At 43.1% G+C, this 15,921-nt stretch overlaps 2 protein-coding genes across 2 annotated transcripts; one reads left to right on the top strand and one right to left on the bottom strand.

The window, feature by feature from the left end:
* Positions 1–102: 102 nt before the first annotated feature.
* Positions 103–8,211, bottom strand: cspp1a (centrosome and spindle pole associated protein 1a). Its single transcript, XM_084033649.1, has 25 exons — positions 8,129–8,211; positions 7,950–8,040; positions 7,759–7,856; positions 7,572–7,652; positions 7,238–7,421; positions 6,840–7,125; positions 6,674–6,742; positions 6,067–6,152; positions 5,861–5,960; positions 5,673–5,745; positions 5,209–5,531; positions 5,001–5,119; positions 4,280–4,376; positions 3,973–4,084; positions 3,616–3,763; positions 3,387–3,512; positions 3,207–3,283; positions 2,914–3,057; positions 2,677–2,820; positions 2,530–2,607; positions 2,390–2,450; positions 2,192–2,303; positions 1,760–1,872; positions 964–1,091; positions 103–393 (listed from the first exon to the last, which is right to left on the bottom strand). Exons 1-25 carry the CDS (start codon positions 8,138–8,140, stop codon positions 385–387), a joined length of 2,871 nt encoding a protein of 956 aa, XP_083889775.1. The 5' UTR covers positions 8,141–8,211; the 3' UTR covers positions 103–384.
* A 799-nt stretch (positions 8,212–9,010) lies between these two features.
* On the top strand, positions 9,011–13,392 carry cops5 (COP9 signalosome subunit 5). The gene is made up of 8 exons (XM_084033510.1): positions 9,011–9,294; positions 9,533–9,767; positions 10,399–10,527; positions 10,920–10,985; positions 11,127–11,212; positions 11,344–11,455; positions 12,165–12,313; positions 13,082–13,392. The coding sequence occupies exons 1-8, from the start codon at positions 9,158–9,160 to the stop codon at positions 13,170–13,172; spliced, it is 1,005 nt and encodes a 334-aa protein (XP_083889636.1). The 5' UTR covers positions 9,011–9,157; the 3' UTR covers positions 13,173–13,392.
* Positions 13,393–15,921: the final 2,529 nt, after the last annotated feature.

Here is a 15,921-nt window from a genome sequence, read left to right on the forward strand (position 1 = left end):
TTTAAATGATAGAACTGCTAGCTGTTTATTTTTCTCCGTTAATCATCAGCCAGGAGCACATTAAACAACGTTTTATTCTAAAATAAACTCTCCGGTCTATATTCATAACAACTACGTTTACATACATATGTCACAGATATGCACCTTCACAAAACTTTGTATGAGTCTACCCAGGAAGCAGACCTCCGTGGCAACCGTCTCCACGGCGACGCACCTCTCCAGGGCTGAACGTAGAGACGTGACGTCCCATTCATCACCACACAGCTGCTAGACAGAGACCACAGGTTTATCCATCACACGGTTCTTTAAACCATCACGAAACACAGGATGGATGTTCAGGATTTCTCTCACCTGCTCTGCCGCTCTGATCGACGGCGTTTGGCCTCAGATAACCTGAAGAAAACCAAATGATACCTTTACTTCTCTGCATCATACGTCACAGTTACGTCCTCTCCTGGCGCCCCGTCGATGAATCCACACTTCTTATATGACAATGATGAAATTGGTGTAACGTACATACTCAAAAAGCCTCCCTCCTTCCTACTTATAGGAAATAATTTCCCTACAGCTCCGATTCTCAAAGGCCGGTGCTGCTGCTGCTATCTCCGGCCTGCAGCTGGCCTGTGTGCCTTGTCCCCAGCGGTGGCACCGGCTGCAACACGGAGACACGAGCTGGCATGAGCCACAATTAGCCTGGCACAGACACAGAGCTACATGGACCTGGTGGAGGCTGCTGCTGTAGTGTGGTATTGTGATGCTGCCACGTCACCTTTATGTAAAAATGTCTCAGACAAAAGAGGAATCCCAAAGCATATGGCGTCCCCCACGTTCTTTATACTTGGGAGCAGCGACAGAATAAAAACCAAGAAAGGCAGTCTAGCATAAGGATAAGGAGTCTCTGTGGATGTCCAGGCTTGTTCCTCTGAGAGAGGAATAAACACCATCAGCCACTAATTAACGTACCTCATGTGGAGCGAAGCATGCAGCGTTCACTGACTGCTCTTCCACGCTCTTCATGAGCCCGATTTTGCGCCGTCGTTCACGAAGGAGTTCCTGCTGTTGGATGTCCAGGTCTTCGGGGTACATGTGGTCTGACACACAAAGGAGAGGTATCGTCTCATATCTGAGTGGCTTCCTTTGAGGAGGACCAGACATTAAAAAGAGAAACCCACTGTTTTCATATCTGTTAGGGAATTCTAATCTGTCTCCCTCTTCCTCCACTCTCTGAAACAGCAGCGAGGCTATGACTCAGCGTCCTCCCACGACACTACATCTCCATCTCTTCTATGTTTGACTCTACAGACTGGATCTGACGCCACATTCAGATGTAAGTTAGCATAAAGCCATCATTTGGAAGTTTGATAGGTGGTCAAACTGGCATTTCTTCCTTTTCTTTTGGGTCGACAAGCTGGAGCTCCGAGTGTCGTTCAGACTCCCGCATTAACTCAGTCTGGGAACCCATCCAGAGCCATTTCCATGGTCATTCTCTGTTTACGCTGCCAAACTGCCTGTCACTGATGGACGCCCTCCCATGACCTCATGAAATGAATGTCTCCGCATGGCTATAGGGAGACGGAGGGCTGACGGGGCTCTGGAAAGTCTAAACCATCAATGCCAGGCTGGTTTAGGACAGCAAACGTCCTCACATCAACACCACGACCGAGGCTTTTCACTCACTTTCTCAAGTTGGAGTCATTATTAAGTACATTTGTTGCTTCTTTAAATGAAACCAGCGTCCAATCAGTCAGCGTGTGATTACCTCTGTACTCGTTGAACTGCCTGATATTCTGCACGTTATCACCAGAGAAGGGACTCCTCGTTGGTGGCTGGACAGCTTGGCTGTCCGTCGATTCAAAGGCTTTCCCTCTGGGTCTGAGCGAGGGAGGGAAACCCCACTTTAAACAGGTCACACACAGACACGCCATTCCTCTGATGATTTGCAGTAACGTTGCCCTTTTGGGGTGGAAACATTCAGAAACTCTAGCCAATATTACCTGGATCACTTTCATTAACTCAGCCATAGAAAATGCCATTTAACGAGGCAGAATTGGAACTGTGTCCACGCTTTAATGTGTCTGGGGCGTGTTCATTGGAATGGAAAGGGAAGAGCATGCCTAATGTGTTCACTAAATGGCTCATTTTTATAGACGGGAAGAAAGTAATGCAATCCTGTTCATTCTGCCTGTTATACCTGTGGGCGGAGTGACTCTCCTGATCGTCTATCTGAGCCTGCAGTCGTCTCTGCTCTTTTCTCAGATGCCTACTGATGACCGACAGCTGTTTCATCACTTCCTCCTGACCGTCTGAAACAAGCAGGAGGAGACGGGGAGGGAACAATAAATGTATGATTCACAGGCAGGAAGACGTTGTTTTAGGGGGGGTAACTTACCTTCTAGCGGGGGGGTTTTTGCAGGGAGTGGGCGGGAGTGTGTTGCTGATGCAGAGGTCTCCTGGTGTGGAAACAGTTTACAGTTTAGATCCAAAGAGCCTTGATGGGAAAATATTTGCATCATGTATTGAGTGACTTACAGTGGAAGATGGTCTGGATGCCATAGTGTTTTTCTGCTTCCTCTGCAAGGCTGGGACGGGAGGAGACGGCTCTCTCTGCTAATTGACCGGTCGGATGTTGAATAAAACTGAAAGCTACACCAATGCAACGTTTCAAACCTACTGTACCTCATTGCTCCGCTGCACATTCCTCTCCTCTCTGTCCACGGCACTCTCGGGTACTTTCATCTTGATCTCTTCTTCCTGTACCGCTCTCTCTTCCTCCTCCTGGTGGTGTTGTGTTGTAGGTTCTTGAATCCGGTCTTGGTTTTGCTGCCGAGGGTCAAAGACAATTGTTTCTCAACAACAAGCCCAGTGTGAGGAGATCCCATTAACTGCCCTTCGTCAAAGAGATGAACTCCTCACTTCAGCCCTCCTTTGTCGTCTTTCCTCCTCCTCGTATCGCTGTTTCATGCAAGCTCTTTGTTCCGCCAGCTTCTTCTCCTCTTTCTCGTCCGCCATCCTAATTCGTTTTTCCTCCTCTGCACACATTCGTCTCTTTTCCTTTATCTGTTGGTAAAGATGTAAAGGTTCTACAAGGTGCTCGGGAACACTGAAGAGCTTTGTGAACAATAAAAAAAAAGTATTACTATTTGATTTTTTAAAAAGGAGACACACTTTGCATTAGCATCCAAGCAAGGCTGTGGCCCGGGACCTACCTGTTCTTTCAGCTCTTCTTTGTATCTGCTCTGCATGGGGAGCTGCTGGGGAGTCGGCCGATTGATGAAACCTGCAACTGCAAGTGAAACAGACACAAAGGCACAGGACAGTTAAATATATATATATACTGGATGACAGGACCCGGTTGGGACGAATCACCCAGGGAGACTGGACACTACCTGGCAGTCGATTGGGAAGGGGGGTCCGGCCTCTATCTCCAGGAGGGCTCTGAGTCCGTCTACCACTCCTGCTCATGGGATTCCTCTTCAACTCATTGTTAGCCCTGTGCATCTGATTCAGGTCACCTGAGGGCACGGAAACATTCAGAATATGTTCCTAAAACATGCTGTTTTTGTATTTTCATGATCCATCAGAACTTCATTAAAAGAGGAGTGAAAGTGAACTCACTAACAAGGTTGCCCTTTTGGTCTTTAAGTGGAGCACCCGCACCACCTCTCCCCCAGGGGTTGAACGCCATTGTCTCAGCCTCCAGCTTGGCATCATATCGCTCCTTCTCTTCTTTCTCTCTTCTTTTACGCTCCTCTTTTTCTTTGATCTGGACACAAGGAGGGCATTCTTTACCCATGGGTTAATGCTGACTCCCCTAAGGAAGCAGCCTGTTAAAGCGATCATTGGCATGTCAGTGTGACGGTCAGCATGGATATCCAGCTCACACAAAAACACACCAACCAACAACCGTGCATGGTCATAAACTCAACCCTGATTACAGCAATCAGATGATATCTTGTCGATCTGATGCCGTACCTGCTGCATGAGTGCTTCTTGGTGGATCAGTGCCCTCTCTCGGTTCTGCTTGTACTTGTCCTCAGGAAGATCTCCAAACTCCATGGGAGACGCTTGATGCTGATCCCTTGCTCTAGAAGCAGACAGAGGGACAAATGATGAGGAGGCATTTGTCCAGGAGGTAGTGACAAACCCTTATTTTGCAGTGGGGTCCCCCTTCTGGACGAAAAACAAGCTGAACGCATTTTGAAATTGCTTTAAATTCTGGATACTGCACTGTAATGAGCATCTGGATATATAAACTATTATTCTAACAATGGACACTTACTCAGTGTGGCCACTAGGTCTGAGACGAGGTGGTCTTTGAGGAGGACTGTGGACATTCTCAGACTGCTGCACCCCTCCATGTAAATCATCCGGTAAATCTGGAAAATGCAAAAATACAAGATGATAAATGAAGCCAGATGTAACGGTTTCATTAGCAGTCTGCTGCCACAGTTTGCCAGCTTTTATTCCGACATTAAAAACGTTTGTGAGCTCAGACCAGGTCCAAAATGAGACTGCTCCGTTAAAATGGAAAGAAATACATGGAACCAAACCCACCAGCTGGATGAAGTGAGATCCATCTGGTTCTGCTGAACTCATATCCAATAAACTGTACATCAACTTAGTAATAAAATCACTTCTGCTGTAAAATGAATGCATTTATGAATCGCTATGCCAAGTCTGCTTGGCCGTTGATATGGTGATAAAGCACGGTTAATGGCAATAGAGCTCTACAGTCCAATCTGAATGATTCCATATAAGGTGATACCATGAGAATGATCATACGAGAATATGCATACTTCACATTACTCCTGTCCATTTCCCAAAGCCTTCCCATTCATTTCCATACAAAATGCAAAGTTGAACCCTTCTTAAAATGCAGTAAATGATCCATAACAGAGAATGTTCATACCACAGTGAAACGAATGGAAACCAGTTCATGTCTCACATATGGTTTACAATAGAAGACCAACATGAAGATGGCAGAAATACTGTACTCTGACTGTAAGAAAGATGCAGATCTAATGGATTCCTGGTCCCATAGTAGGAATATGCTGCATCATATGGAGTCTTGTAACTGTGAGTTACAGCAGCAGGACCAGGAGGAGGAACATCAGCAACCCTGAACACATAAAACCACAGAAACAATGAATGGACTGCATATTTGGTAATGTCCTGCATGTGTGTGATAACGAAGCAGCGGTGAGCTACCTGGGGTTGGTCCCTTCTCCCAGCATGTTGGAGTAGTCCCTGTGGTCGACCGGGTTGAAGCCGTCCAGCATGGGGACACCTGGGCTCGTTGTGGATCCGAGCGTCGTCTTCCCCGTCAGCCGACCCAGAGCTGTGCTGTGGTCCACATGGGACTTTCCCGGGGGGCCTCTCCAGTGCATTGCCTCATTGTTTTTGTCATCTTTTGGCCTTGGATTTGGTTCCTTCCCCGCGGCCTCCGGATCTATTCTGGGCTTGTAGGAGACATCTTGTCTCCAGCTGTCATGCTGCCGATTTACAGGCCCAAGCTGCTTCGTTCGGCCAGGCTGAGACGGGTGATACATCACGTAAAAGAGATCCATCAAAGGAAATCAGGCAACAAATACTGAGAAAAGGTGTTGCTCAAGGCGTAACATAAACAAAATATAACCATCTATGATGATTGCTAAATAATAGCCTGTTCTTGCCTTTCTGCTCGCCTGTTTCTCCAGGTCTGTGTCTCCGGCGGCATCAACCCTTCTTCCTCCCGACTTCTTCTCCCTGACAACAAAGTGCACAAATCATCCCATCCTTTTGTGTTTTGCTGACTTGACTCACAGGGATGTGACGGCTCAATCAGTTCTCAAACAGGATGATTTAGTGAATCGATTCTTACATGAGCTTTTTTTTCTTCTGTTCAGCTATTTGTTCCAGCAGCTCCTGCTTGTACCGTTCTTTCCTCATCTGAACGGCCGCCTGCTCTTCTTCTGCTGCTCCTGCATGACATCAGAGAGCCGTAAACATCATCTATGATGCTGGAAATGTCATCACTAATCCCACAATGTGTGTCCAAAAAGATGACGTGATCAGAGTGGTATTTACCAATCATTAGTCCAGTAGTGAACTGGACGTTGCCAGTAGCAGGTTTGGATCTCACAGCCGTCATCGTGCGGTTTGGCATTTCTAGACTATTAAACACAGATGCAGGCAAAACCAGACACTTCACAAGAGCCAACCAATTACTGATAGTGTATCAGGGTGACAGCCACACATCCAGCTACCATTTTACATCACACGCTGCCTCATAGAGCCCTGCAGAGCTTCCTGGTCTCAGAGACAAGGGGGCGAGGCCTCTTTCTCCAACCAACTCAGCTACTCTGATAGAACTGGGTTGAGTAATTGGTTGCCTGGAGCCGGGCCAAGGCTCAGCCTCCGTCACCGTTCCTCACGTTAACAGCTTTCTGATGGCAGCTCAACTTAATTGCACAAACAGAAACGACGAAAGGCAACGGATTGCCAGAGAAGTGCTGAAAAGCAATAACTGAGCGTAGCGGCGATGATCTGTGCTGGTCTTGTGTTACAGTTGTCGGATTGTTTCATTGATTTAGAAAATGGATGGGACTTTCCAGGAGGATGTTATTGACGGTCCGGCTCTGCATTTCGATACAAATATCATTGCTGCATTCCAGGACTGTGTGTAGAAACTTACTCTGACCTCCAAATCCAAGCATTGTTGTTCTGATCATGAACATCAGCCGTCTTTATGCCCCGAGGATCTCTGCCATAGAGACAGACAAGACAGGTGTCACAAATATATGTTGTCATACCTCTTCTGTCTTTGCACAAAATGAAAATACTAGAGAAAAACGCTACACCTGTTAGCTCTGTGATCTCTGGTTCTCCTCTCCTCTTTGTACCCCGGCTCCGGAGTGTGTCTGTCTTGTCGCCTCCTGTGCCTGAACTCCAACTCATCCTCTTTGCCTGTGATTGGCTCCTCCTCAGCGACGTGGGGCTCCTTTGGTCCAATGATTTGCCAACGCCTTCGCCCCAAATGGCCTGGACCAGGCCATGTGCTTTGTCCATTACCCACTGTGTCGGTCAGAGTGGCAGCATCTCTCCTGGGGCGAGGGTGCGTGTTGCTGTGGGTATTGATGACCGGCGCTAGAGAAGCCGGAGATGTGATGTACGTAGCATCTAAAGCTTCTACCTGTTCAGGCTGAAAAGTCAAATTGAAAAGCATTTATTTTATACGTGGGTGAAATATTCTCCTAAAATATGTTTTGTTTAAGTGAAAGCAGAATTGCCGTTATTGTGAAATAGTGCTTATTTGTAATTAACATTACCTTTGAAGTGCTTGTGTACCTGTGAAGAGGCGTTCCCCTCTTTGACCTTTCCCTTTGAGCTTTTTCCTGCCAGAAGAGGTTGTATTCGTTCTTTCTCTCCTCTCTCAGGTTGTTCTGTGAGAAATAAAAAATCATGTCTCTGAAGGAACCGTCTCATTCAGACAGGGCACCAGCTCCATATTTCCAATACTGTGTATGGACCGTCACCTGTTTCCTCTTGTGCCACACAAACACACAGGAAAATGTACTCACAAAGACACACACCTGAACTGATGTCCTCTCATCGATAGGTAGGGAGAGGCCCTGGGGTTGAGGACGAGGTTCATTCGGTTTCACGTCATTTTTCTGAAGGAGGAGCAGTGACAACAAAGGAAAGGATGATGACGCAGCAAAATGCAACAGGGAGGCAACATTAGTGAGACATGTCTCAATGATCATTACATCATCAGACCTTGGCAATATAATCTTTGTAGTCCAGTTGAAGCTCCAGCATTAGTTTCTTTTTTTCCCTTTCATAATCATGTCCCAGCCGCAAACTAAATTCAGCATCTGGAGAGTATCAAATATATATAAACACATAAACACATACAGTCTGACATAAATAAAAGAATGTAATCTGTTCAGTATCAGAGACTTGCATACCTCTGCATGGCTGAGGAGGAGATATTCTCTGTGCTGCTGATGCTGAAGGCATATCCACACCGTGTCGTTGGTTTATATCACCAGCCATTGACTGTACAGACGGCTGATGTTAAAACATCTGCATATTGGCTCTTTAAAACATAACGTGGTAATCATCAGAGCATTGACATTTCACATACCTCGATTTGCATGTATCACACGTCAGGGATGGATATCTGTACGTGTTTCTTCTCGGTCCTCGAAAAAACGTCCACTTTTTTTTAATGTTTTTTTTAATTAAATCTCATCTGACCACAGAAGTCAAACATAATATTACAATGTAATATTCATATTATGTGTGTTCACAGATCAAAATATCATTGTATCATCTTGTCTAGATTGTCAACAAGGCGCAAAGCATCACTGCGTTGCTATGGGCAACCATGAAGCTAAAAGCTTCTCTCGAAGAAGCTAACTTTCCCAGCTAACACAAAGCTTAAACCCATAGACGCATTATATATAAGGCCCGTGGTTTGATAGTTGTATAAAGCGTGTTATACTGGCTTTTTATGTCATTTGCCTTTGAAGTGATTTAACATTATAAACAGCAGAAATTCCAGTTTACTAGCTTACGTCGGTTGACCCAGAGCGGTAGAATCTCTCTCAACGGCTCTTAAATTAACCTTACAACAAACGCTAGTTAATAATTTAATGAAATAATAAACATTCGTTAACGTTTTGTCGATTAGTAGCTCTCACTAAGTGTCAAAGAACAGGAAGCAAATACCTTCATTAATGGAGGAACCCACTTTTCTGAGATCTGCCGCTAGATGTCAGTGTGTCCCCAACAGTTATTCAGCCCTGGACGAAACCATTCGTTCTATCAGAGGGGTGGCTGTATTTTAATATGAGGCGAGAAATGCGGTTTAATCGGTCTAAATTGAATAGTTTTGTTGTATATTTATGATTCATTTTTAATAGTAACACCTGTGATGTAACACGTAAACATATCGACGGCATATTCGTGTAACATTATGACAAACGTCCCCTTGCTAGTGCACTCATATTGGTATCGCCCACTGTCATGGCTGCCTGAGCGAGTGGACGTTTCTCCCCGTTGCGGCGTCAAACTCTTTGGAGAAATACAACATTTCTTCGCTTCCTTGAACAGAAATAGTTGGGGGTTTTTTAACGCGTTTTTGTCGTTGTTTTTGTTCCGATAATTCATAATGGCGGGGAGCAGCACGGCTCAGAAAACATGGGAGCTGTCCAACAGCATGCAGGAAGTTCAGAGCATAGACGAAATTTACAAATATGACAAAAAGCAACAGCAAGAAATCCTCGCCGCGAAGCCGTGGACAAAGGAGTAAGCACAAAACAGCAATGTGGTATTTTAATCAAAGTGTTAACGTGATTATTTAGCGGTATTTTGCGATGTCACGCTAGTGTTTTGTTGGGGGCAACGTTAGCTTTAGCTTGGCTGTGAATTAGCATCGGCTTGTTTGTCAACAGCGCTGTTGTCTTGTTGCTAAACGCATCTAGCATTATATGTAGCTTCTATGTAGCTGATAATAAATACACACGTGTCTTTGTTTGACCCGTAGCCATCACTATTTCAAGTACTGTAAGATCTCAGCCCTGGCCCTGCTGAAGATGGTGATGCACGCCAGGTCCGGGGGGAACCTGGAGGTGATGGGCCTCATGCTGGGGAAGGTGGACGGGGAGACCATGATCATCATGGACAGCTTCGCGTTGCCCGTGGAGGGCACGGAGACGCGAGTCAACGCCCAGGCCGCAGCCTACGAATACATGGCTGCCTACATTGAAAACGCTAAACAGGTCGGACACTGACTCCCATTAAAGTGCATCTCATTGGTGATCACTGCAAACACACTTCAGTTGCATGAATTTGTAATTGATTGCAACCATATTTTTTAATTTCGAAATCTGGCTTGAGAGGATGACTACAGCTGTAGTACTGTAATTGGGTATAATGTTGGATATTTTAATACATATTTTGTTCATCAATATAAATGATTAAGTATTTTTTATATGTAGGAGAATTAATTTACAGGTTTAGTCAAAAACATTATCCTTCTGCTTATTTTATCCATATATCCTCTCAAATTATTTTAAACTACATCACTATATATCAATATTGCAATAGGAAATTGCATTAACAGTGAACGTGGATTGTTATTCCAATCCCACCAGTATGTCACATCTATTGTCTAATGCTGTTATTAAAAAAATACACCATACTTTAATTCTGCTGCCAAATTCACAGTTGAAGTGGCAGATTCAAATCAACAAAAATGCCAATTAACACTACTAAATAGTGTCAGTAATAATAGTGTATAATCTACATGTTCATGCATTTTTTTCTTTATTTTTTTCACGATCTTGGCTTCTTGTATAATGCTGTATTTCATGCCTTGACTAATAACCTCCATCCATCTCTAACCCGCAGGTTGGCCGGCTGGAGAATGCTATTGGCTGGTACCACAGTCATCCAGGATATGGATGCTGGCTCTCGGGCATAGATGTCAGCACTCAGATGCTCAACCAGCAGTTTCAGGAGCCTTTCGTGGCTGTTGTGGTAAGACTGGACCTCTTAAGCCAAATGCTTGGTTTACTTCTAATTGCACCCCATGAACATGATACTCGGGGAAGTGAAAGATTTTCTCCCAAACTTTGGAAACACAAGCGAATGTATGTGTAACCGAGAAGGCGGTGAAATTGTTGATGTATGAGTTGTAGATTCCACTGTAGTACTGATTAATATTTTGCTATTGCAACCATATATGCTATTTACACTTCATTTGGTTTAGCGGTGCTTAAATGCCACGGGCGTAATATAATTAAGTGTGCGTTTTCAGCGCACTGACAGCCACATTAAAAGGCTCCTGGTGGCCGGATTCGAGTGGTCCCCGGAGGCTGGCGTGACCTCTGACCTTGTCTTCCTGTTCTACTGTATCTTGCCTCCTACAGATTGATCCCACTCGGACTATTTCAGCGGGGAAAGTCAACCTTGGCGCCTTCAGGACCTACCCAAAGGTAAAGCGAAGACTGTATATGGAGGTAGCTCTCCTGAGACTTCTAAAAGTAATACAATTATTTTTTGAAGTGTTTTTTTTTTTTTTCAATTTTTCTATATTGGTTGTTATTTCTCAGCATTATCTCTTTTGGGATTTTCAGGGTTACAAGCCTCCTGATGAGGGACCCTCAGAGTACCAGACGATCCCCTTGAACAAGATTGAAGACTTTGGTGTTCACTGTAAACAGTGAGTATAACAGGACTTATAATATACATATCATGTAAATTACATAGTGAAATTTAACTTTAATTGCAGTACTTTTATGTACTTTTGACTGTATGTGCCTCATGTTTTTTGCTTTGCTCTGTTTTATTCAGGTATTACGCCTTGGAGGTAACTTACTTCAAGTCCTCCCTTGATAGAAAGCTTCTGGAACTCCTTTGGAACAAATATTGGGTCAATACCTTAAGTTCTTCAAGTCTCCTCACGGTATGTATGCAACTTAAAAAAGAACTAATTCTTGGCTAATTGTTTGACATTTTGATTTATGGTTAATTATTACACTATAACTCATGGAGACATGCGGTCACCCGCTTGTGATGTCGTGATTTATTGCTGCTTAGTAGCATAGAGTTGCTGTTTATTGATTTTAGTAATGCGCTTACTTTTAACTTTTAAACCAGTATGAGTATAGGTGATACAGATGCTGTCGTGGTTCACCGTGGATCCTCTGCTTCCCCCCCAGCAGTCTAAAACACTGAAAGCCCCTCCATGAATTCCCATTGTGGATGCAGTCAGTCTGTCCCGAGCTTGACTAAACAGTCTAAATAGGCATCAGGCTTATCCAAACAGTTGGCTCTTTGGCATTCTGGATGAAGATGGATTGACTAGATGTCAAGGACGAGCTGCTCCTTGGGTGACGGGCTTTGTCAGTTACTACACTGTCGCCCTAGTCAGGGGCCCCCCGTGTCATTGTGTTTTAATTACCTTTTCCACTAAAAACACGGCCTCACCTTAAGCAAACTCCCCACTGGCTTCTTTTCATTCACCACGACAGAAAGTGTTACTGCGGCTCGCGAGACGGATTTGTAGCCATTCTGCAAAAGTCTTCTTCTTTTGTGGAGAATCTGTTCTCTAGCTTTTGTTGGCAAATTGTGCATGAGTTGTTTTCTTTTGTGTGTGTTTGTTGTCTGGTCAGAACTCGGACTACACCACAGGCCAGGTGTTTGACCTGTCGGAGAAGCTGGAGCAGTCGGAGGCCCAGCTGGGTCGAGGAAGCTTCATGCTCGGGCTGGACACACATGACAGGAAGTCTGAAGACAAACTGGCCAAAGCAACGCGAGATAGGTAAATCTTTTACTTTAAAAACACAAAAACTTAAATATGGATTTATTTTCAGTGTTTACCATTGCTTACTGTATATTACAAATCCCCAGTATTCACTAACTCAAATGGTTTATGGATAATATATTATTGTCCTAATTTCCAAAAATAGTTTTGTTGAATTAGGCACTGATATGAAGGACAGTTGGTGATAGAATTGTTGTCAATTTGAATTTTATCAAATGTTTTGATTTAGGGCCTCAATCAACATTACTAGTTTTATTTTATCATTGATTAACTTTGTAAATTATTTTCTTAATTGATAAAACGTTTTCCAACCAGACAATTCTTTAACATCTCGCTTTGCCGAACCACCTGTCCAAAAACCTCATTATGTACTAAAGAATGAATCAAACATTTAATTGATTATTAAAAATTGCTGCTGAATAATTTTCGATTAATTGACAGAGATTTACTCTTAATCTCTAGCGTATTGGTATTAATATTTACAAGCTATGTGATTAAAAACAGAAAAGCAAAAATATGAACCTGTAACATTTTTATATTTTACATTATTTAATATTAATGGATTAATTAAATATGGTTCAAATCAACCAAAATAGCATCAAAACCAAGCCTAGTAATTTGTTTATTATTACTAGTTACTGTAAAATCTGATGTACAGATAGACATAATACTACATGTGATGGTAGATATCACATCTCTGTATGTTGTGTCTGTGTTTTTTGTGGTAATTGAACTGATCTCTGTTTTTCACTGTGATTGTTTTAGCTGCAAGACGACCATAGAGGCGATTCACGGCCTGATGTCTCAGGTCATAAAGGACAAACTCTTCAATCAAATCAACACGTCTGGAAATTAAACCCCAACTAACAGCTGATTTGGATTTGAACCTGGGGGTGTTTTTCTTGTGCATGTCTCGCACTCATGTGGTTTGTGGTTTTTGTTTAACTTCTAAGGGTAGGATTATCTTTGGGTTTCTTGGGGGTGCTTTTCATTTTTATTTTTTTTTATTCAATTGCTTATTTTGTCCTAAAATTAGTTAAGGACTCATGCAAAAATAAATAAAAATAAAAGTGCCACTGCTGTCTGTGAGTATTTCATACTAAATCAAACTAAATTATTTTATTTAACTCTTTCAGCAACATAAAGGTTGGGAATCTAACAGTTTCACTGGTGTATAAAGTCGTCTTCACAGTCCTTTTTGTAAATAATTCAGTATTAAGACGCGAGGCACTGACTGCAGCCCTGTTTCCCTTCGTGTTTGCCTGTCACTGAAAACCCTTTTTGCTTGCGGGGGCTCTGTGTTCTCCTGCAGCCCAACATGTGAACACACACCACGGGTCGCATTTAACACGCAGCCTCACCCGGCACCAGTCAGTCAAGTGTAGCCTGTCACAGCATTACATAATGGAACAACAAACGCGGGCTTCTGCTCAGGCTCAAAGGGAATCGGCTGCCATGTGTGGGATGTCTCTGTGGAGTCACTCCCAGCCCGGTTTGGCTCTCGGTGGTACACTCTCCTGCAGAGTGGCTAGCTCTTCAGGTCGTGGCGTGGCAGTGATGCAGCGCAGGAACAGAAGCCGTACACACTGGAGTCTATTCACCCGACGTGTCTGCTCTCTGTCCAAGCAGACACTCACCAAGTCTGCCCCTTTTTTTTTTTTTGCAGACGGCCGCTTTGGCCGGGGTTCGTGTCATGTCTTTTTTTTTTTTTTTTTTTTAACAGCATTGTAATGGCTAAATGTATATTTTTGATGTCATGTATCGCAGAGGAAACAATCCCACAGGGCCACTGGAGGTGTCTGTTTTTCCTCACGCACATGAGCTTTGGCATCACTTTTTATAACGATTTTCTTTTACCGTTATTTAAACCATGTCCTAAATTGGAGGGTGTTCAGTGTAGCGGTTTAGGATAGGAAACCTATTAGATTATATTTAATGTAATTAAGGAGTTTTTGAAGTAGAATAGAATGTTTTTTTACATACAGGCTCTACTGAATAGCTTGTGTTTTTGCCAGATATTTAAATGTATTACATGGATGACTGTCACAGTGCTGAGAAAGTATTTAGAGTATGCACTTCTAAAATAGTATCACCTAATGTTTGGTCTTCCGTGGTTCTTTGAGAATCAGGGCAACATATTGAACTCGTTGCACATGTAAATATTGTGATTATCACCAGATGGACATTTGCATGCATGACTAAAGGTGCAATAGGAAAATGTATGCAAATTCTAATCAAGTCAAATAGTGGGCAGCCAAAAGTTCATCATCCATTTATTCTACCGTACTCTTTCAACATCAAGCAGTTTTCTAATTCCACATGATATTCCCTGTTTATATAACATTTTTCATAGATTGTAGAGGAATGCCTTCTCCTTTGCACTCAATACAAAAAAATAAAAGAGTGAGCAAATGGCGATGATATGAGTGCAGCAGATTGATAAGGCTCATGATGAATTGCTGTGGGTGGCTACAGTATTTAAGCCCTAAAGATCTAATGACCCCGGTAAGATCTGGAGATGTTGTGTTTAGTTTGGCTCTCGGAGGAATTAAACCCCACAAGCGTGGCGCCACCGTGTGTGAAGAAGTTGATCCCGGCTCGGAGAGCTGGAGGTGCTACACTTCCTCTCCACCATGTGCTCCTGCATAAGTGGAGACAAGTCACTCCCTTACAGGAAACCCAGGTCTTGACATGATATAGATTAACACTGCAGGGGTCACTGGGAGAAGTGGGCCCGTGGTCCTGATTTGGTATGTGGTCTTGAAACGTGGATACAGCTTGGATACATGTCAGCTGTAAAGTCAGAAAATATAAACTGCATATATTTTGTGTATATTTAGTTAGATGGGATTTGTAATATGTGTGTGATAAGGAAGTAGTAATTAATTACAACAGTTCATAACATATTATTTTTTACTGGGTTGTATAATAATAAAACAGAATTTAGTAAGTCACTCCCTTTTGTCCAAACGATCGTTTATGTCTAACAATTATCTGGATTATTATTAAATTAGATTTATATGCTACAATTAAAATGCAAATAAATAATTAAAATAAATATCACTAAGTCACTACTTGTACTTCCCTAAATTGACGACAATATGGATGTTTGTTTGTAACCCAAATACTGCTTATTCCTTACTGTCGGCTGATGCGTTTCTTCCGTGGTTTCCATAGCAACGTGATACATTCTCACACAGACAACGGTTCGCTTCAGAGTAACAACTGCTTTTAAACAGTTTGGCGTTAGCTTGTGTAGCATTTGAACATTTAATGAAGACATCACGAGGTAAGAAAGTTTCCTCAATATCTTACACATGTCCAAACTCACCGTATTACGAACGGAGCCGCGGAAATGGGGCCGTACTCCGAGAAAAACGTCGCAAATTTACGAGATTATAAAGTCATGTAGTTCGGAGGTAAAAAAAAAACGTCTGTATGCTCTGATTAAATTATTCTGCTTTGTCAAATAAGTCACGTTATTGTTTTGTGCAGGAAATGACGAAGCTAACGCTGAAACTAACCGTTATTTATGCTAGCATAACTCCCCGAGGATCTACGCATTTTTGTTTTCTAATTATTATACCACAACTTGTGACAACACC

This window comes from Eutrigla gurnardus, assembly GCF_963514095.1.
Source record: "Eutrigla gurnardus genome assembly, chromosome: 18".
NCBI classification, from domain to species: Eukaryota; Metazoa; Chordata; class Actinopteri; order Perciformes; family Triglidae; genus Eutrigla; species Eutrigla gurnardus.

Coding starts and splice junctions, on each gene's coding strand:
- cops5 (XM_084033510.1), top strand. CDS start 9,158: ATGGCGGGGAGCAGCACGGCTCAGAAAACATGGGAGCTGTCCAACAGC. Junction 9,295..9,532: donor GCGAAGCCGTGGACAAAGGA/GTAAGCACAAAA, acceptor TTTGACCCGTAG/CCATCACTATTTCAAGTACT. Junction 10,528..10,919: donor AGCCTTTCGTGGCTGTTGTG/GTAAGACTGGAC, acceptor TGCCTCCTACAG/ATTGATCCCACTCGGACTAT.
- cspp1a (XM_084033649.1), bottom strand. Junction 3,284..3,386: donor CCTTCCCAATCGACTGCCAG/GTAGTGTCCAGT, acceptor TTTCACTTGCAG/TTGCAGGTTTCATCAATCGG. Junction 2,821..2,913: donor GACGACAAAGGAGGGCTGAA/GTGAGGAGTTCA, acceptor GACCCTCGGCAG/CAAAACCAAGACCGGATTCA.